Source organism: Lathyrus oleraceus, chromosome 3 (assembly GCF_024323335.1).
Source record: "Lathyrus oleraceus cultivar Zhongwan6 chromosome 3, CAAS_Psat_ZW6_1.0, whole genome shotgun sequence".
NCBI classification, from domain to species: Eukaryota; Viridiplantae; Streptophyta; class Magnoliopsida; order Fabales; family Fabaceae; genus Lathyrus; species Lathyrus oleraceus.
The window spans coordinates 300,998,680-301,021,195 of NC_066581.1; the positions used below are offsets into that span (position 1 = coordinate 300,998,680).

At 32.1% G+C, this 22,516-nt stretch overlaps 1 protein-coding gene and 1 long non-coding RNA gene across 3 annotated transcripts; one reads left to right on the top strand and one right to left on the bottom strand.

Annotated features, from left to right (window-relative positions):
* Positions 1–4,841: 4,841 nt before the first annotated feature.
* LOC127127230 (uncharacterized) lies at positions 4,842–5,969 on the bottom strand. The gene is made up of 2 exons (XR_007805289.1): positions 5,442–5,969; positions 4,842–5,257 (listed from the first exon to the last, which is right to left on the bottom strand). It is a non-coding gene; the product is annotated as an uncharacterized LOC127127230 (long non-coding RNA).
* On the top strand, positions 5,251–21,713 carry LOC127127229 (uncharacterized). 2 transcript variants are annotated; one of them, XR_007805288.1, is made up of 2 exons: positions 5,251–5,482; positions 21,416–21,713. XR_007805288.1 is itself a non-coding variant. In XM_051056360.1 (2 exons), exons 1-2 carry the CDS (start codon positions 5,463–5,465, stop codon positions 18,966–18,968), a joined length of 597 nt encoding a protein of 198 aa, XP_050912317.1. In that variant the 5' UTR covers positions 5,251–5,462; the 3' UTR covers positions 18,969–19,599. The 2 variants fall into 2 exon arrangements, 1 of the variants encoding a protein (XP_050912317.1); XM_051056360.1 differs by lacking the exon at positions 21,416–21,713 and adding an exon at positions 18,392–19,599.
* The last annotated feature ends 803 nt before the right edge of the window (positions 21,714–22,516 follow it).

The following is a 22,516-nucleotide window of genomic DNA, read 5'->3' on the forward strand; positions in this document are numbered from 1 at the left end:
TTGTATGTGAGGATGCAATTGTAAGTCCCTGCAAGTTGGCATTTGTATTCCTAGGACCATACTGTGGAGGTTAGAGTAAGCCCAGATAGATTGGCATCTGACATCCATGTTTTGCTTTTGTGAGGATGCAATTGTAAGCCCGTGTAATTTGGCATTTGCTTTCCTATGATCATATGTTGGATATTGGTATAAGCCCAGACAGATTGGCATCCGGTATCCAAGTTTCGTTTTGTTTTAGGAGATTGGAATAAGTCCATCTATTGGCTTCCGGTATCCTTGTTTCTTTGTTTAGGAGATTGGTGTAAATCCATCTATTGGTATCCGATATCCGCTTTTGTTTGTGAGATTGGAGTAAGACCATTGAGTGGTATCCGGTATCATTTGTTTGATTATTTTGTTATTACCCATTGCCCATTCCAAAGGACACACTTGAATCATCTTCTATATGATTTCAAGAAGTGAACCTTCTAGGAAGTTTTACAATCCATCTTCATCCATTCATCCCCATTATGTCCTAAACCTTTTCACACATTACTTTCAAACTTGAGATAGATATTGTGCAAACATCTTCATGCTTTTCAAATTAAAAACCTGGACCCCAAGTCCTTGACTTTTTTTCAAACCCCATTTCATAACACTTCTTTTGAATCAATCTTAATCATACTTTGAGCTTACTTTCATAATCACAATCAATTAACTTCACCCATTCAATTGTTTTGGCTTTGTCCATTCTTGCTAAGTTTTCATACATTAGCCATAGGTTTCAATTATCATTGTGGTTGATGTAAACCTCACCTTATCCTTAGTGAGTCGACTATAAGACTTCCGTACTGAAAACAGGGTTAACCCCTCTAGTACGTCGAAGCTATCCTCGCATGGTGGATGTTGGTCTTGGTCGAGTTTTCTCCCATTGATAATGAAGAGCCTCAGTGCTATTGTTTAAAATTGAATCCGCTAACTTTTGGAAATCTTTTAGCCGAACTACGGGGTTTTGATCCTTACCTTTGATGGAAGGTACGTAGGTAACGGGTTCATCCGTTCGAACACAAAATAATAAAAATTGTATATTCTTTTCTCATCATCCCAATCATGTTTGCACAATACTTATGTCATAACAAATAACAATTTTATACAACAAGTGTGAAAAGGGCTCCCTAGGAGTACCTAGGACGTAGTGGGTGCCTAACACCTTCCCATTGCGTAATTTACCCCTTACCCAGATTCTCTGATCTTTTTATTAGTTTTCTACGCGTAAAACTTCTTAGGCTTTTGTTCGCTTTTTAGCCAGTCCTTTGGATAAATAAAAGTGCGGTGGCACTCGAATTCATTGTATGCTTTGCTTATGATTTAACCAATAAATCATATAGCGACGAATACACCGCTACACTCCTTAATGTGCATACCTCAACATTTCTTCTTGTTTGATCATGTGGAGAGGAAAAAGCTTAAGTTAAAAGTTGAAGTAAAGTTGAATGATCTATGACAACACTTTGGTAGTATGCAGACCAACAATCTTCAAATTCCTTGGTGCAGTAAACAGAAGTTTCGAATTCAAAAGGATTAAAATTAATGACTTTTTGAGCATGAAAGTTTAAACACGCTTTGTAGTCTTGCTATGTCATTGTGGTGGTAGCCAAGCAGATCTTGTCTCCATGGGTAAAAAGTGATCTTGGCAGGAATTGGCTGAAGCCAAATTTTCTAGCCACCGAGTTTGGTTGGTATCCAAAAAATTCCATCCAGATGTCAAGATTTTCAATTTAACTCATAGGTGAAGAAGATGGGAATGTCCTCTTGAACCACTCTGGCTCATAGCTTCGACTAGCAAATGGTGCCATGGTGGAAATAAATTTGACACATTTCATAGACATGAAGAAATAATTCTTGAAAGCCTTTTTATTCAAAGAATTACTATCATCTAGGGTCAGCAAATCGAGTCTTATACTTTCGAATCGTCTTTCAAAATCAGATGAGTTTAAAAATAGTTCAAAAGTGGCATTAAGCCAATGTTGTAAGAGCCAGGTGGGGGCAAATATCAATAAGTTCTCTTTAGGAATAGTTCATAATTTGGGGTCGCGGGAGGCAATTCTTAGAGACTCGTAATGACAACGTAGGATCAATTTGCTAAGACAAATGCCTCTCTTCTCACGAAGTTGAGTAGTAAGGCGTATAAATTTATTTGCTATTTATTGGGAGCTAGAACAAAAAATGAAACGAGACAACCAAGGATGAGGAAAGAAATGTTCTTGTAGTCGGAGACTTTCTCAGTTTCCTCATGGTGTTATTTCATATAGGTGTTGAAGCTAGGATGGTCGAAAGAGAAATTAAGTTTGATTTTGTGTTTGTGAGAGGGGTCAAAAGTCTCCTCATTTGGTCAAAGAACAGTAATAGCACAAATATCAAAAAGCATGGGAGTGACCATCCCACATGGCAGATAAAAAGTTTTTGTCGAAGACTCCCAAAAATAGGTGGCATCTATAAGCATGTTAGGGTTATACCCAGGTCCAGTTTTCGATAGTTGAATCAAGTCAAAAGATCTTGATCTTTCCAGGTATACTCTTTCTTTTTTTCTATTATATGCAACTAACTGAGATACGTATTATTATTGGTAGTATGAGAAGAACGAAACATACGATTGGGTTGTTCCATAAACCCTGACTCAAAACTCCTATATTCAACCACGCGAGGTTTATAAGTAGGTGAGCAAAGGAAAAACTTTTGCATTTTGTGTGGTTTCTTGGATGATCTGGGTAAAGGATCCAAAAATACATGAATGTTACGTGTAAGAGAAAAAAGGATCAATATATGGGAAGCCCAAATGGCAGATATTTCTTTCTCCATTGGAGGTTTTGGAACATAGCTACGGTTGCTAATGAAGACATGTTCACAAATGTCTGCAGCAAAAGGGATTTGAGTTTGTTTGCTATTAGAAGAGGAAGCCATTGTTGTGAACTTGAGCAGAAAAAAGAGTGATAATGGAGTTTGAAAAAATTGAAATGATTAAGATTCAGAAGAGAGAAAGTTGGGAAAAGGAAGAAAGAAGAAGGGATGGATTTATATAGATGATTTAAAGCGAGATGATTCGTTCCCTCTCGAAGGTAAAATAATGAGGTTTTGACTCTAAGTAAAAATCATTAATAATTAATGATTTTTACTTTTTTAATATGGTTAATTCTTGTGTCCCGCGATGACCTTGGAAATTAGAACTATGATGGTGGTTACACGTATATCTATTAACGTGACAGCTAGGTGAAAGTGGTCATGATGACGATGGCGTATGCAGGCTACTTTGAATATTGTCAAAAGTTTACTAAAAAAATGTCAATTTTCTTCGATATTACAAACATGATTGAGAATGGCATTTTTTTTGGGGGGGATCTGTTAACCTTAGATTTTTGACTCAACATGTTCGATGGGAGTGGAGATATGAGATAAAAACATAGGTTAAACACAGGTAGCTAAAGCATGTTTTCGACACCAATATTATAAGATTAGATAGGTGTGATTATTGACAGAGGCAGTTGGAAGACTTAAAGTTGTTTTCGATAGCAGTAACGATTTTGTAGCAGTTCAAGAACTGAAGAGTCGTGGGAGCCAAGATAAGACAAAAACCCATGTAATAGTGTACGTGTGAGTTATGGAAAGTTAGCCGTTGTTGACGGTAATTAATGTACATAGTCTATAAGTATATTTCATTTCTATGAAAGGAGTTCGCCTTTTCATTATACTCTCTTTAGAATTCACACATCCAAAATATATATAGATACATAATTTTGAGAAATGTATGAACTTGTGTCTCACTTTTAATCTAAGCATTTTATTCAATTGTTTTAATATCTTTATGCAGTTACTTTGTATTTTTCAAGCAATTCTGCAAGTTACTTGTTGGAACCAAATTGGATTCGGGAGTCGATTACGCAAGGGGAAGGTATTAACACCCACCATGTCCGTTGTACTCAGCAGGAACCTTTTAGTTAGACTTGCGATCGAATGTTATCTTATTTTAATTGTTTTCTTCAAGTAATCAAAAGTTAAAAAAAGGAAAGGGGTCGCAAAAATATTTTTATTAGGATGCTTGCCGAGATTGCGGGTCTTGCTCATACGTATTCTCGGATACAATGAGGAACTCAAAGCTTCGTAGTTCGGGGGGAGGCTACAATTTGTTGGTTTGTGTTTTTTATGAACAAGTGTTTTAGATTGCATTCTAACGGTTGAACATTGGTTACTCTACTCTCGAAGGAGGCTTAAGCACTAATTTGTATGCGCATTAGAACAAACTAAACAATTTTCTTTTGAAAAAAAGTTTTGATCGCACGGTGGTGAGAAGTTGAGTTAATATGTTGAATGTTTGTTTGAATGACGATTACTCGGATAGTCAAGTAAGGCAAGTCATATCTTAATAACCAATTAGATGAACGGAAGGCTCTAGACCATCTCCTTTTTCATCTTTAATTGCAAAAGGATTTAATATAGTTAAAATATTTTGAGTGGATGATGAATACTCGAATGGTCGAGTAAGGCAACTCATATCTGAATATTCAGAGAAGGGAATATAAGGCTCTAGACCACTTTCTTTTTCATCTAAGTTATTATCAAAATGAGTCTGATTTGATTTAATTATGAAAAGAATTTTAAGGTGAATTAAATTGAAATTTTTTAATGGATGACGGTTACTTGTTTTAATAAGTTAAGTATTTTAGATTTAATTTGGATAAAATACTCGATGTTGATCAAGGTTTTAATTCGCGCTCAAAACAAAATAGGATTATGGAAATGATTTAAGAAAAAAGTCGTTTGGCGTTGGACCAGGATTTTTGCATTTTAAAAGATCTATTTACAAAAAGTTAAAGTTACTACTCATTTTATTTCAATTTAAACCAAATATAACAACATCAAAATACCATTTAAAATGAGCAAAAATAGAGATAAGAGTGCATCAAAATATGATAGAGGTTGGACCACCTCTGTTTGCCACATGTCGCAGATGGAATGAAGACATGGTGGGGAATCATTGCTGAGGGAATCTCATAAATTAACTCAACCCACTTTCCACACATCCTTACAACAAACAAACTCAAAGGCCCCTCTCTCTTGCCTATGAACAAACAAAGATCCAACAACATGAACCCAGAAAAAAAGATCAAACGCGGCGGAGGACAAGAACTCTCATGGCGGTGTTGATGAGTCTCACGGTAACGCCACAGTGAGACACCTAGAATCCATCCCCGCTTCTTACCCTACCTAAACCCAAATCCATCATCTATTTCAGCAGAATCACAACCAAAAATCACAAATCCCAAATCAGAAACAAAAAACCTTGAAACTTCAAAGTGAAATTAAATCTTAAATATCAACAATTTCAAACAATTAGTGGAGGGTTTTTTCTCAGTTGAACAACAAACACGAAGGTTTGAAAATCTTAGACAAAAGGAAAGAAAAGTTACTTGACCGGAACTAGTCTGACGATGACGTCTTCTCCGACGAGGTTCAGATAAGTCTTCTATCTACTTTCTTGGCCTTCTTCTTGCTTATGCATATGTGTGATGATTGTAATGATGTTATTATGATGAGCGGCCTTAGCTCAGACCTAAGCTTAGAGCTTTGATTTGAAGCTCCAATTGGTCTTTGTTAGAGAGCTCTTGGTGAGTTTTTTTGAGGGATTTTTGCACAACATTTGGTGTAATCAGGGTCCTCTTAAAATGAGTGAGAGAGGTATTGTTATATAGAAGATTTGTGAGTGTGTCATTTGTGTGAATTGAAATATCCTGTGAGGTTTGTGTGAAGGAGAAAACCGTTACACACAATTTCCAAATCCCTGATTTCACGGGATTTCAGAGTGTGATGTGAATTTGTTGTGTGAATCAAACATGTATTGAGAGTTATTTCATGTGACTGTTTTGATTTGTGTGGGGAGGTGCGTGTGGAAAATTGAGCTATATAATATTGATGTAATAATTTCACTAATATATCTTATTAATGAAATAAGAAAAACAATATATATACTAGAGCGGTAGGGGCCTCTAAAATACTACTACTAATAATACTAATAATGATAATCATAATGGTGGAAATATTAGTAAAGATAAAGAAATTATTGATAAAATAAAGAGATTAATTGTTATGCACTGTCAGTTTTTTACACGGTCAATGCATCACAATCATCTGTTTGTATTACTTTTTAAGTGGTTAAAATAAAAGTCAAATATGTTAAATAAATCAATGGTTGTAATTAACTGACAATGTAAAAAATCTTGAGATTAATTACTATATACTGTCAGTGTAAAAAGTTTTACACCGTCGGTGCATCACCATCACCCGTTTGTATTACTTTATAGATTTTTAAAATAAAAGTCAAATTTCTTTTAATATCCAACGTCTATAATTAAGTGATGGTGTAAAACCCTTTTACACTGACAGTGTATTTCAATTAATCTCAAAAATCTTTACACCGTCAGTGTATATTAATTAATCTTTAAAATAAATTGTAAGAGTAAAATAATATGCGGAAGACATGGAAGACATGTTGAAAATATTAAAAGAGTTGCTTTTATTTATTAAAGTACTTATAAAGGATGGCAATCAAGAATTTCAAGTTTTAAGACTGAAAACTCGAATGCCTTTCACAACATACAAATGATCCTTTTATAGGTAAGGATCCACACGGACTTCAAACTAAATTAAACTAAGCATAAACTTTATAAAAATAATGATTCACATGGTCTGAATAATTGAAATAAAACAAAAAACTTTAATAAAGTAGAGTCAATAATTCAAAAGTAATTTTGAGTGGAAGGTAATTGAGGCCAACAAAGGAGGTCGTTGTTGTCTTTAACTTCTTATCTTCACCATAATTGATTTTATGTTCAAAATAATTCTGACAAGAGGAATCTTCAAAATCTTATATTCATCATAATTGAACTTATCTTCAACATAATTTAGAGATCTATGATTCCATAATAATTATCTTCATTATTATTTTCATAAGTGCTAGAAGCACTATCGCTTTTAGATAAAGCAGTCATAACTTCTTTAATTCTATTCAAGAATTCTTTATGGCTGGAAGTAGCAGATAAAGAGGCAAGTAATTTTGATTTATCTAACAAGAACGATGTATCTTCTGGAGAAATGACATTTTCTTTGCAAAGACCCGTATGAGACTTGAACCAAGAATCTAATCTTGATGGAGAAAGCAAATCTAGATTAAACTTTGACCACCATTTAACAGAAAATTTCTGGACTAATTGAGTAAAAGAGGACCCTTCCCATAATGGATCAGTTGAAAAGGTCCAAGATGAAATCCATGTAATTTCAAAAACAGCACAAAAACATAATAAAGACTTGTAATCAGGACAGGTAGTTTTTGCTGTAAAATTGTTAAAGGCCTTTGAGGCATAATCAGGAAATATTTCTAAAATTGGCCCAACAATTATGAACCACTAGATAAACCAATTAGGAAAGCTAAGTGAAATATCCTTGTTGAACCATATAAGCCAAGTGTGGTTGAAAGGTTCGACCGACAAAAAATTGAACCAAGCATCCATGTAATCAAAGTACGAATAGTATTGTGGAGTAAAGGCTCTGGAAAAAGATTTTAATTCTGATGGAGGTTGATTCCAATCAAAAGGAGATAATACCTTATTAACTTTGAATTTAGAGAACTTTATTTTAGATTTATCATTCGGATCTGTGTGGTGGGTAAAAGTAATGGACTCAGAATCTACCAGGATAAATTCGTAGAATTTTCTGGTCTTGGTTTGGTCTTTAGGAATGAAGAAAAATCCTGGGGGAAAAATTCTTGAAATATTTTGTAATAAAGAGGAGTTTGGAGGACAGTAAAGTGTTTCTAAAGGTAATATTGATATAGACAAATCTTTGATAATAAATGTCGATTTTGGTATAGAAGAAGGAGGTGTATAGTAGGCTAGTTTAGACGGGTGATTTTTCTGGATAGATAATGGACTGGTAATTTGAGATGTAAAAGCTAATGGAGTTAATAATGTAGGCTTAATAGTTGTCAGGGGAGTAGCAGTAATAGGAGAGATAACTTTGGAAATAAAAGATGGAGAACCTAAAATTATTTCCTTATCTTTTTTATCTTTAATGGGAGGACCATAATCATCTCTGGAGTCAACTGATTTTTTACTCATGTTTTCCCTGTAAAAATTCTCTGGTTAGAAAATCTGGTAATGAATTTTTAATTCCTTGAATATGCTCGATTTTAAAATCAAAACAAGAAAGTAATGCTTGCCACCTAGCAAATATATGTTTTGAAACTAAATTTTTAACATCCTTTTGTAAAACACTTTGTCCAGCTTTGCAATCTGTTTTTAATAAAAATATTTTTGAAAATAAGTCATCTTGAAATTTTGTAATACACAAAACAATAGATAAAATTTCTTTTTTAATAGTACTATAGTTTAATTGAGCTGGGTTCCAAGTTCCAGAATAATATCTGACCACTTGTACCTTTTCCATAATGCAAGTCAATAATCACCACCAACCGGGCTCTAATACCAGAGCGGTAGGCCCTTCTAAAATACTAATAATAATAATAATAATACTAATAATGATAATCATAAAGGTGGAATTCCATGTCTTCCGCATATTATTTTACTCTTACAATTTATTTTATCAATAATTTCTCTATCTTTACTAATATTTCCACAATTATGATTATCATTATTATTATTATTATTATTATTATTATTATTAGTATTTTAGAGGCCCCTACCGCTCTGGTATCAGAGCCCGGTTGATGGTGATTATTGACTTGCATTATCTTTTACTAGATTTCTACTAGTTTTATTAAAAAAAAAGAAGTGTTATTTGAAAAGTTTTCTTATTTCGCTGTTTCTTTTTAACCGTAACCATGAACTTTGAATTTCTCTAAGGGTACCTGCTGGTAATGTGTGGTCCAGGTCGTAAGTCCAGATAGGTGAGGCGGTAAACCCATTGGTTTAGCACACTGTAGTTGCCGTTAAGAAAACAAACAATAAGGGGGAGGATAGAGACAGATAGTGGGTGAGAAAGTCGAAGAATAACTAGTTCGATTAAATAAAGCTATTTGTATAAATATTGTTTTAAAACCATGTCTCAAATCATCAAGGCTTTTAGCGAATTAGGATGTAGTTCACGGAGTAAAATTAATAACCGAACCTTAGTTCCTGCTACCTTAAATAATGATAAAATTGAATTAGATCAAGATACCTTCCCCAACCGCTATACTCTAAGAGGACCTCTAGGTCACCCTCTCCAACCGAATCCCAAATACTAGGTGTTATTACAAATGACGAACCCTTTGTCATAGACAAAGCTTGGATTAGAGCTGACTTTGAGGCCATTTATAATTTAGAAAAGAGAAATTGGTATTTCTCAAATTTCTTTAAAGATCAGACTCAAATGTATTTGCAAATTTTTTATAGGTTTCTAGAAACACATGAAATTAATATCTATTTCTTTATATGGTTTGAATTACTCTGTCTAGAAGAAGAGATAGAAAATCCTTTTGCTGTTAAGATGTACTTAGATGTTAATGTTAGGATAAGTACCAGATGGAAAACTTCTAAGAAAGAAATTATAGAGTCAGTTCATCCACCATTGGAATCTATTAGAATTACCCCTTCTAAAGAGAACATAGAAATAAAAGCTTCACCATTTAAATCGATAGCTAATCCTGTAGATCAGAGAAAAGACATTAAAATAATCTGCATAGTCAGATTAACTATTCAAACCAAATACTTCACACTATTTCCCAACAATTAGATAGGATAGAAAACTCTATTCCTCAACCTAAGGATGTTAAAGACTATAAATTGGATCCTACCCGACCTATTTATCAATACCATACTCCTTCTAACCAAGAGTTGAAAGGAATGAGTTTAGGTCGTGATACTACTCATAAAATAGAGGAATTAGTTACTAAATTAAAAGCCTTAAACATAGAAACTTCTTCAGAAGAGATAAATACTTTATCTCGAGACGAAGAATACGACAATATGGTGAGCAAATTAGGCGGAAGAGTCCCAAGACCTAAAACCCGAAACTATTATCCTAGGCCTTCATTTACTGATGTGCAATTTGAAGAAAGAAGTAGTTTTATAGAAAATAATTATTCAGGAGAATCCATTGTCGAGTGGAATATCGATGGTGCGTCTGAACAACAAGTTTTGGATACAATACAAAACATGACCATGGCTGCTACTACCTTCAAACTTAAAGGAAATACGGATAAACATACTAAAGAGATATTAGTTATGGGATTTAGCGGACAATTAAAAGGATGGTGGGACAACCTCCTTAGTTCAAAAGCTAAATACCAAATAGATTCAGCCGTAAAAATAGAATCTAACGAAGAGATTTGTGTTACAACCCTCTTATATGCTATTACTAAGTTCTTTGTAGGAGAACCCTTTAAACTCCAACAAAGAGCAGCTGACCAATTGTTAAACCTTTATTGTCCAACCATGTCTGATTATAGGTGGTATAGAGATATGTTCTTATCTAAACTATGCCTTAGGTCGGATGGTGTGGCAGATTATTGGAAAGAAAGATTTATTAGTGGTTTACCTAGGTTATTTGCAGAAAAGGTAAAAATTAATATTAAGCAAAACTTTAATGGAACGATCCCCTATCAATTATTAACCATTGGGGAATGATCTAATTATGTAATTGAAACTGGTATACAAATTTGTACAAATTATAAATTACAAAATAAGATTAAGAATGAAAAGGCTAGTAATAGGCGTGAAATGGGATCATTTTGCGAACAATATGGAGCTACTCCTTTAAGAGCCCCGAGTAACCCCAAGAATAAAAAACCTGCTAGTAAAGGAAGAAATAACTTCCATTATCATAAGAAGCAATTTTACAAAGACAAGCCAAAATTCTATAAAAAAATCTTACAAGAAAAATTATGGTAAGAAACCTTACAGAAAATATAATAATAAATCTAAACCCAATGATAAAGATGCTAAATGCTATAAGTGTGGTCGTTTTGGCCATTATGCTAATAAATGTAAGGTTCAAGAAAAAATTAATCAACTAAGTAACTTAGACATTTCAAAAGAGTTAAAAGAAAGCTTAATAACTACTTTAAATAACATCTTGTTAAACTCGGAGGAAGAAGGGTCATCAACATCTGAAGAATCTTCTTACGAAGAAATACATCAAATTGACAATTCTGAAAAAACGAATGATGATTCTGATGAATGGTTAGGCCTAGATTTCTCTAATTGTGACAATTGCAACAAAATAATTAATGTTTTAAGAAATAATTAAGTTAATACTTTGATAGGAATATTAGACAAAATGGAAAATTCAGAAAGTAAGAATGCTTTCATGAGACAAATTAAAAAAATTATAGATGAAAATGATATTTCCAAAAAGAATATTCACAAAGTAGAATTTAAAAATGTTATGGATTTATTTAAGAAACCGGTTGAAAAAACTGTTTCTATTAAAGATTTACAAGAAGAAATTAGTAATTTAAAAAATGAAATTAGAATTCTAAAAACCAGGGATGATGAGATAGAAATTAAACTTTTAGAGTGATAAGGAAACATGATTATTCAGAATCAATCCAATGAAAATTTAGCCTCATCTAGCTTAACCAAAAATAATGAGGAAACTATTATTCTGAATAATGAAGATGGGTATATTAACAAAATAGAAAAATTAATATCTCATAAATGGTATAGTAAAATAAATCTCATTGTTAAAGATAAAACTTATGAATTAATTGCTTTGATTGATTCAGGAGTAGATTTAAATTGCATCTAAGAAGGGTTGATCCCAACTTATGAAAAAACCAAAGAATCTTTAAGAGGAGCCAATGATAATAGATTATAAGTTTCTTACAAATTATCAAGTGCTAAAATTTGTAAAGATCAGATTTGTTATAGAACCTCTTTTCTTTTAGTAAGAAATATTCATGAGTCCATTATTCTATGAACCCCCTTTCTAGCTTTACTCTACCCTTTCACAATTAATAATGCAGCTATAATCACTAATGCTTTAGGGCGTGAAATTAAATTTGAATTCTTAGAACCACCTAAGATTAGGGATCTTAACTCTGTCCAGAGTAAGGTTATATCATTTATTAATCAAATTAATAATAAAAGAAAATAAAATAATTTCATTAATAAAGAAATACACTATAAAAAGATAGAAGATCAACTGCAATCTCCAAGTATTCAAGAAAAAATTAAAGGTATACAAAATAAATTCATTAAAAATCTTTGCTCAGAACAACCTAATGCTTTATGGAAAAGAAAAGTGCATACTAACTCATTACCCTATGAACCTGACTTTAAGGAAGCAAATATCCCCACTAAAGTCAGACCAATACAAACGAATAAACAAAATTTAGACTATTGTAAAAAAGAAATAAAAGATTTCTTAGACAAGGGATTGATTAGACCCAGTAAGTCTCCTTGGAGTTGCTCCGCTTTCTATGTTACTAATGCTTCTGAGCTAGAAAGAGGAAGTCCTCGGTTAGTAATAAATTACAAACCCTTAAATAAAGCATTACAATGGATTAGGTATCCCATACCTAATAAAAAGGATTTGATAAACAGATTACATAATAAAAGTATATTTTCAAAGTTTGATCTTAAATCTGGATATTATCAAATACAATTAAAGGAAGAAGATAAATATAAAACCGCTTTTGTGGTGCCCTTTGGTCACTATGAATGGAATGTCATGCCTTTAGGATTAAAACATGCTCCTTCCGAGTTCCAAAATATTATGAATACTATATTTAATGATTACTCGCACTTCACCATAGTCTATTTAGATGACATATTAGTATTTTCAGATTTTATAAATCAGCATATACAACATATGAACCTATTTTATGAGATAATTAAAGAAAATGGGTTAGTCTTGTCTGAAAAGAAACTTAAAATATTTCAATCTAAAGTAAGATTTTTGGGTTTTGATATTTCCCAAGGTATGTATACCCCCATTAGTAGATCTTTAGAATTTATTAATAAATTTCTAGATGAACTAAAGGATAAAACCCAGTTGCGAAGATTCTTAGGTTGTATAAATTATGTGGCTGACTTCATATCTAACTTAAGAACCATTTGTATACCATTATTCAAGAGACTTAGGAAGAATCCTCCTCCTTGGGATGATTCAATGATCCAAAGTGTTTTGCAATTAAAGAAAATAGTTAAAAAATTACCCTATTTAGGAATACCTGATCCTAGTGCCAACCTTATTGTTGAAACCGATGCCTCAGACATAGGCTTTGGGGGAGTTCTAAAACAAATACTTCCGGGCATGGAAAAGGAACAAGTGGTCAGATATTATTCTGGAACTTGGAACCCAGCTCAATTAAACTATAGTACTATTAAAAAAGAAATTTTATCTATTGTTTTGTGTATTACAAAATTTCAAGATGACTTGTTTTCAAGAACATTTTTATTAAAAACAGATTGCAAAGCTGCACAAAGTGTTTTACAAAAGGATGTTAAAAATTTAGTTTCAAAACATATACTTGCTAGGTGGCAAGCATTACTTTCTTGTTTTAATTTTGAAATCGAGCATATTCAAGGAATTAAAAATTCATTACCATATTTTCTAACTAGAGAATTTTTACAGGAAAAACGTTTGTAAAAAATCAGTTGACCCCAGAGATGATTATGGTCCTCCCATTAAAGATAAAAAAGATAAGGAAATAATTTTAGGTTCTCCATCTTTTATTTCCAAAGTTACCTCTCCTATTACTGCTACTCCCTTGACAACTATTAAGCCTACATTATTAACTCCATTAGCTTTTACATCTCAAATTACCAGTCCATTATCTATCCAGAAAAATCACCCGTCTAAACTAGCCTACTATACACCTCCTTCTTCTTTACCAAAATCGACCTTTATTACCAAAGATTTGTCTATACCAATATTACCTTTAGAAACACTTTACTGTCCTCAAAACTCCTCTTTATTACAAAATATTTCAAGAATTTCCCCCTGGGATTTTTCTTCATTCCTAAAGACCAAACCAAGACCAGAAAATTCTACGAATTTATCCTGGTAGATTCTGAGTCCATTACTCTTACCCACCAAACAGATCAGAATGATAAATCTAAAATAAAGTTCTCTAAATTCAAAGTTAATAAGGTATTATCTCCTTCTGATTGGAATCAACCTCCATCAGAATTAAAATCTTTTTCCAGAGCCTTTACTCCACAATACTATTCGTACTTTGATTACATGGATGCTTGGTTCAATTTTTTGTCGGTCGAACCTTTCAACCACACTTGCTTTATATGGTTCAACAAGGATATTTCACTTAGCTTTCCTAATTGGTTTATCTAGTGGTTCATAATTGTTGGGCCAATTTTAGAAATATTTCCTGATTATGCCTCAAAGGCCTTTAACAATTTTACAGCAAAAACTATATGTCCTGATTACAAGTCTTTATTATGTTTTTGTGCTGTTTTTGGAATTACATGGATTTCATCTTGGACCTTTTCAACTGATCCATTATGGGAAGGGTCCTCTTCTACTCAATTAGTCAAGAAAGGTCAAAGTTTAATCTAGATTTGCTTTCTCCATCAAGATTAGATTCTTGGTTCAAGTCTCATCTGGGTCTTTGCAAAGAAAAGGCCATTTCTCCAGAAGATACATCGTTCTTGTTAGATAAATCAAAATTACTTACCTCTTTATCTGCTACTTCCAGCCATAAAGAATTCTTGAATAGAATTAAAGAAGCTATGTCTGCTTTATCTGAAAGTGATAGTGCTTCTAGCACTTCTGAAAATAATAATGAAGATGATTGTTATGGAATCATAGATCTCTAAATTATGTTGAAGATAATTTCAATTATGATGAAGATAAGATTTTGAAAATTCCTCTTGTCAGAATTATTTTGAAGATAAAATTAATTATGGTGAAGATAAGAAGTTAAAGACAACAACGCCCCCTTTGTTGGCCTCAATTACCTTCCACTCAGAATTACTTTTGAATTATTGACTCTACTTTATTAAAGTTTTTTGTTTTATTTCAATTATTCAGAACATGTGGGTCATTATTTTTATAAAGTATATGCTTAGTTTAACTTAGTTTGAAGTCCATGTGGATCCTTGCCTATAAAAGGATCATTTGTGTGTTGTGAAAGACATTCGAGTTTTCAGTCTTAAAACTTGGAATTCTTGATTGCCATCCTTCGTAAGTATTTTCATAAAAAAAAGCAAGTCTTTTAATATTTTCAACATGTCTTCCATGTCTTCCGCATATTATTTTACTCTTACAATTTATTTTATAAATAATTTCTTTATCTTTACTAATATTTCCATCATTATAATTATCATTATTATTATTAGTATTTTAGAGGCCCATACCGCTCTAATATATATATATATATATATATATATATATATATATATATATATATATATATATATATATATATATATATATATATATATATATATATATATATATATATATAACCCGAATTATCTCAATTTAAAGATGAGTACTACACTCAAACGAACCTTGCGCAGGATTTCATTCCTTTTGTGAAATGGTTTGTTAACTATTTTATAAGTAAAAAACAAGACGAAATCCTTGTTTTACAAAGACCTTGGGAAAATGTTAGAGGAGAAAAAATGGAAGCTCCTTTTCCCCTTGAACAAACGATAAGTTTGAGTCAAAATACTGAAGTTACCCCTTACCTTAACCTTCAGTTACAAAGAGTTGAACAAAATCAAGTTACTCTTAAGGAATTAAATTCCGTCATCAGGTCTCAGAATTATACCAATGCTTATCTTGTTTGCTTAGGAGAACAATTTATTACTATGGAAACAATTCTATTATCCATAAAAAATCTTTTAGAAAAACAAATAGCACGTCAAGATATCATTATTGACCTCATAAATAAACCTAAGGACCAGATGTCCACATCCACTATTTCGGATGTTCCTATAGTACAACCTCCTGTTTCCAAAGAGAGATTTAAAATGGAAATCAATGGTCAAGAATTTGTTCATATTTTAGAACAAAAGTTAAAAGGTCTTAATATCACAGTTATGTCCCATGAAGATTATTCTGAGAATAATAACGAAAACCATATTGACCAATTATCTGATATGTTTGCTAATTTAGACATTAGTAACCTTGACATTAATAATACTAATAATATAAACCCTGTTTATTCTCCTAGGCCTATAGAAAAGTATTATCACAAACGCCCCTCACTGCAAGATTTGCTCTTTGAGGAACCTGAACCATTCCAGAATTCTTATTCAGGAAAAGCCATTTATGAATGAAATGTTGATGGTCTTAATGACAAACAGATTATACATACAATCCATATGATGATCCTGTATTCTACTGTTTGCAAGCAACATGGAAATTCAGATAGTTCTATAGCATCCTTTATAACCACATGATTTGTTGGCCAACTTAGAGGCTGGTGGGATCATTATCTCACAGAATCTTAGAAATTAGAAATTCTTAATCATAAGAAAATCATTAAAATTGAGCCAGGAACCAGTAGAAGCACTACTTTGGCTACAACATTAATAAGGAATTAAACTGCCTTCAAGAAGGAATTATTCCCACTAAATACTTTGATAAAACCACACAATCTCTTACCCAAGCTGGAGGAGATAAACTCACGGTTAATTACAAGTTGTCTAATGCTTATATCTGTAACAAAGATATTTGTTTACCTACTCATTTTATTCTTGTAAAAAATTTAACTCATAGAATCATATTAGGAACTCCTTTTCTGCATAAAATTATGCCTCTAATTAATGTTGATCAAAAGGGAATTACCTCCATTATCAATAACAAAAGAATTACTTTTGAATTTGTTACTGATCCTCATACTAGGATGATTAATGAAGTTAAAGATATTCTTCTTAAAAAAGAAAAACAAATTTGTTTTCTTAAAGAAGAAGTAGATTTATTAAACATTACTTCTCAACTTAAGAAACCTGAAATTCAAAATCAAATTAAATTAATTGATCAACAGTTTAGAGATGAAATCTACAATGATTTACCTAATGCCTTTTGGGATAGAAAGAAACATGTTATTTCTTTACCTTATTTGATGACTTTAATGAAAGTCAGATTCCCACTAAAGCTAGGCCTGCTCAAATGAATCATGAGTATTTGGATTTATGCAAAAAGGAGATAGAATCTCTTTTAGAAAAAAAATTAATAAGAAAATCCATATCTCCTTAGAGCTGCACAACTTTTTATGTTAATAATGCTGCCGAAAGGGAACGTGGCGTCCCTAGACTTGTTATAAATTACAAACCTCTTAATAAAGTGTTAAAATGGATTACATATCCTATTCCTAATAAAAAAGATCTTTTAGATAGATTAAACAATACTTTAATCTTCTCTAAATTTGATATGAAATCTGGTTATTGGCAAATTCAGATTAATGAATCTGATAAGTATAAAACAACCTTTACTGTTCCTTTTGGACATTATGAATGGAATGTCCTTCCTTTTGGCCTTAAAAATGCCCCTTCTGAATTTCAAAATATTATGAATGATATTTTTAATCCTTATACTGAATTTATAATTGTTTATATTGATGATGTCTTAGTTTTTTCTAAAACTATAGATCAGCATGTTAAACATTTAAAAATATTCAAAGGATTAGTTAAACATAATGGATTAGTTAAACATAATGGATTAGTTATATCTGCTCCTAAGATGAAACTTTTTCAAACAAAAGTTAGATTTTTAGGTCATGAAATTGACCAAGGAACTATAATTCCTATACAAAGAAGTATTGAATTCACTTCTAAATTCCCCAATATTATTACAGATAAAAAACAATTACAAAGGTTTCTTGGTAGTCTCAATTATATAGCAGATTATTATGAAAATCTTGCAAAAGATACTGCCATATTACATGCTAGGCTTAAAAAGAATTCTGGCCCTTGGACTGATAAACATTCTTAGGCAGTCCAAAGAATTAAAAATAAAGTTAAATGTTTGCCTTGTTTATCCCTTGCTAACCCTAAATATTTCAAAATTGTTGAAACGGATGCTTCCGATTTAGGCTATGGAGGAATCCTTAAACAAATTATACCTGATACATCAAAAAGAAGTTTTAGTCAGATTTACCTCTGGAAAATGAAATCCTGCCCAATCAAAATATTTTACTATCAAAAAAGAAATGCTCTCTATTATAAAATGCATTTCAAAATTTCAAGATGATCTTCTTAATAAGAAATTTTTATTAAAAATTGATTGTAGCTCAGCTAAATCAATTATTGAAAAAGATGTTAAAAATCTTGTTGCTAAGCAAATTTTTGCTAGTTGGCAATCTCAATTATCTATGTTTGAATTTGATATTCAACACATTAAAGGTGAAAATAATTCACTTGCTGATTATTTAACTTGTGAATTTTTGCAGGGAAAAAATGTTGACCCCGTATAGGGGAAGAGGCCGCGGTTATGGCCGTGGTGGAAGGGGGAGTAACAATATGTTACCCCAGTCAGAATCAAACATTCCTCTTAAAGGGGATTGGACTACAGTTTACAAAGGTAGAAAAATGCAACAATTACCTGCATCTTTATCTAAAAAGGAAGATATTCCTTCCTCCTCCTCTAATAAAAGTACATCTTACAAAGAAGTTGCGGTTAATAACCCACCTAAAGAGCTATTGGATTATTTTGAAAATCCAGTAACTGAAAAAATCATGTATATTGATGAAGAAGATATTCAAATCAATCTAAATGATGGATGGTCTATCAAAACTAGATACCTCGAATCAAGAGGATATCCAGGCCTACATGGAAAATCTAGGCCTCACCTAGAAATTCTTCTAACCGTTACCAAATCGGTAACATTTACTCACCATTACCAGAATAATAATCCTGAAAGTTTTATAAACTTCAGTAAATGTCACATTAATCAAATCCTGTTACCAAGAGAATGGGGTCTTAATCCAAATGGTGAAAAGGCAATAAGAATTGCAGAAGGAAAGTAAATTTACTTTAATTACTGGCACTATGTCCAAGCTTTTACTCAAGCTTTTTATTATCAAAATTCCAAGAATAAGCATTCTTGGTTTTTCTCTATTAATCCAGAGATGATTAATAAACCTATACCAAATTGGTTTTATGAATAGTGGACTAAATTTGGTATGTCTTTGGAAATACTACCCAAAGAATTACTTGATTTATACAATCCTTGGTGTGACAATAGCCCACTTATTGCAAATATTTTATCTGATAATTTAATTACCGGACAATGTCCATTTTGGTTCTTTACCAAATTTCAGATTCCATGGATATGGAGATGGTCAATCACCATATCTCAAGATAAATTCAACATACCCATTTTAGAAAGAAATTTCTTCTATAAATGGTGGAACAAAATGAGTTCCGAAGAAGTCCAGAAAATAGGAAATTTAATTCAAACAGCTATAGCTGAAGACCAAAGTAATAAGGTCAAAGAGCAAAGCTCCCAACAAATGTCTATGGGAAATCTGAAGAACTTCTTCCAGAGAAAATATCCAAATGAATCAGAAGATGAAATCATGTTTAGAACTTTGGACCATATGAAAAACCAATTCTTCTCCACTTTTCCAGCAAAAGCATCAAAAGATGAGGATTCATCTATGAAGACCAACTCTTCCATGGGATCAATTGATTCCCACAACTTTGACTGTTTGGCAGGAGAAGCCCAAGCAGAGGACCCAACTGCAGAGGATTTCTGGGACGCAATGATTCAATCCATGGCCCAGAAAGCAAAAGAGAACAAACAGTCAAAGAAATCCTTTGATTGAATCATTGCGTCCTAGAAATCCTTTGCAGTTGGGTCCTCTGCTTGGGCTTCTCCTGCCAAACAGTCAAAGTTGTGGGAATCAATTGATCCCATGGAAGAGCTGGTCTTCATAGATGAATCCTCATCTTTTGATGCTTTTGCTGGAAAAGTGGAGAAGAATTGGTTTTTCATATGGTCCAAAGTTCTAACCATGATTTCATCTTCTTATTCATTTGGATATTTTCTATGGAAGAAGTTCTTCAGATTTCCCATAGACATTTCTTGGGAGCTTTGCTCTTTGACCTTATTACTTTGGTCTTCAGCTATAGCTGTTTGAATTAAATTTTCTATTTTCTGGACTTCTGCGGAACTCATTTTGTTCCACCATTTATAGAAGAAATTTCTTTCTAAAATGGGTATGTTGAATTTATCTTGAGATATGGTGATTGACCATCTCCATATCCATGGAATCTGAAATTTGGTATAGAACCAAAATGGACATTGTCCGGTGATTAAATTATCAGATAAAATATTTGCAATAAGTGGGCTATTGTCACACCAGGGATTGTATAAATCAAGTAATTCTTTGGGTAATATTTCCAAAGGCGGACCAAATTTAGTCCACCATTCATAAAACCAATTTGGTATAGGTCTATTAATCATCTCTGGATTAATAGAGAAAAACCAAGAATGCTTATTCTTGGGATTTTGATAATAAAAAGCTTGAGTAAAAGCATGGACATAGTCCCAGTAATTAAAGTAAATATACTTTTCTTCTGCAATTCTTATTGCCTTTTCACCATTTGGATTAAGACCTTATTCTCTTGGTAACAGGATTTTATTAATGTGACATTTACTGAAGTTTATAAAACTTTCAGGGTTATTATTCTGGTAATGGTGAGTAAATGTTACCGATTCGGTAACGGTTAGAAGAATTTCTAGGTGAGGCCTAAATTTTCCATGTAGGCCTAGATATCCTCTTGATTCGAGGTATCTAGTTTTGATAGACCATCCATCATTTGGATTGATTTTGATATCTTCTTCATCAATATACATGATTTTTTCAGTTACTGGATTTTCAAAATAATCCAATTGCTCTTGAGGTGGGTTATTAACCGCAACTTCTTTGTAAGATGTACTTTTATTAGAGGAGGAGGGAGGAATACCTTCCCTTTTAGATAAAGATGCAGGTAATTGTTGCATTTTTCTACCTTTGTAAATTGTAGTCCAATCCCCTATTAGAGGAATGTTTGATTCTGGCTGGGGTAACATATTGTTACTCCCCCTTCCACCACGACCATAACCGCGGCCTCTTCCCCTATACGGGGTCATCATTTTTTCCCTGCAAGAATTCACGAGTTAAATAATCAGCAAGTGAATTATTTTCACCTTTAATGTGTTGAATGTCAAATTCAAACATAGATAATTAAGATTGCCAGCTAGCAAAAATTTGCTTAGCAACAAGATATTTAACATCTTTTTCAATAATTGATTTAGCTGAGCTACAATCAATTTTTAATAAAAAATTCTTATTAAGAAGATCATCTTGAAATTTTGAAATGCATTTTATAATAGAGAGCATTTCTTTTTTGATAGTAGAATATTTTGATTGGGCAGGATTCCATTTTCCAGAGGTAAATCTGACTAAAACTTCTTTTGATGTATCAGGTATAATTTGTTTAAGGATTCCTCCAGAGCCTAAGTCGGAAGAATCCGTTTCGACAATTTTGAAATATTTAGGGTTAACAAGGGATAAACAAGGCAAACATTTAACTTTATTTTTAATTCTTTGGACTGCCTGAGAATGTTTATCAGTCCAAGGGTCAGGATTCTTTTTAAGCCTAGCATGTAATATGGCAGTATCTTTTGCAAGATTTTCATAATAATCTGCTATATAATTGAGACTACCAAGAAACCTTTTAATTGTTTTTTATCTGTAATAATATTAGGGAATTTAGAAGCGAATTCAATACTTCTTTGTATATGAATTATCGTTCCTTGGTCAATTTCATGACCTAAAAATCTAACTTTTGTTTGAAAAAGTTTCATCTTAGGAGCAGATATAACTAATCCATTATGTTTAACTAATCCTTTGAATATATTTAAATGTTTAACATGTTGATCTATAGTTTTAGAAAAAACTAAGACATCATCAATATAAACAATTATAAATTCAGTATAAGGATTAAAAATATCATTCATAATATTTTGAAATTCAGAAGGGGCATTTTTAAGACCAAAAGGAAGGACATTCCATTCATAATGTCCAAAAGGAACAATAAAGGTTGTTTTATACTTATCAGATTCATTAATCTGAATTTGCCAATAACCAGATTTCATATCAAATTTAGAGAAGATTAAAGCATTGTTTAATCTATCTAAAAGATCTTTTTTATTAGGAATAGGATATCTAATCCATTTCAACACTTTATTAAGAGGTTTGTAATTTATAACAAGTCTAGGGACCCCACGTTCCCTTTCGGCAACATTATTAACATAAAAAACTATGCAGCTCCAATGAGATTTGGATTTTCTTATTAAATTTTTTTCTAAAAGAGATTCTATCTCCTTTTTGCATAAATCCAAATACTCATGATTCATTTGAGCAGACATAGCTTTAGTGGGAATCTGACTTTCATTAAAGTCATCAAGATAAGGTAAAGAAATAACATGTTTCTTTCTATCCCAAAGGCATTAGGTAAATCATTGCAGATTTCATCTTTAAACTGTTGATCAATTAATTTAATTTGATTTTGAATTTCAGGTTTC

What these genes read in the sequence shown, in the direction of transcription:
- LOC127127229 (XM_051056360.1), top strand. Translation starts at nt 5,463, where the DNA reads ATGACGTCTTCTCCGACGAG. An exon ending in ATGACGTCTTCTCCGACGAG is followed by an intron (nt 5,483 to 18,391) that starts GTTCAGATAAGT and finishes GAATTTTTGCAG; the next exon opens with GGAAAAAATGTTGACCCCGT.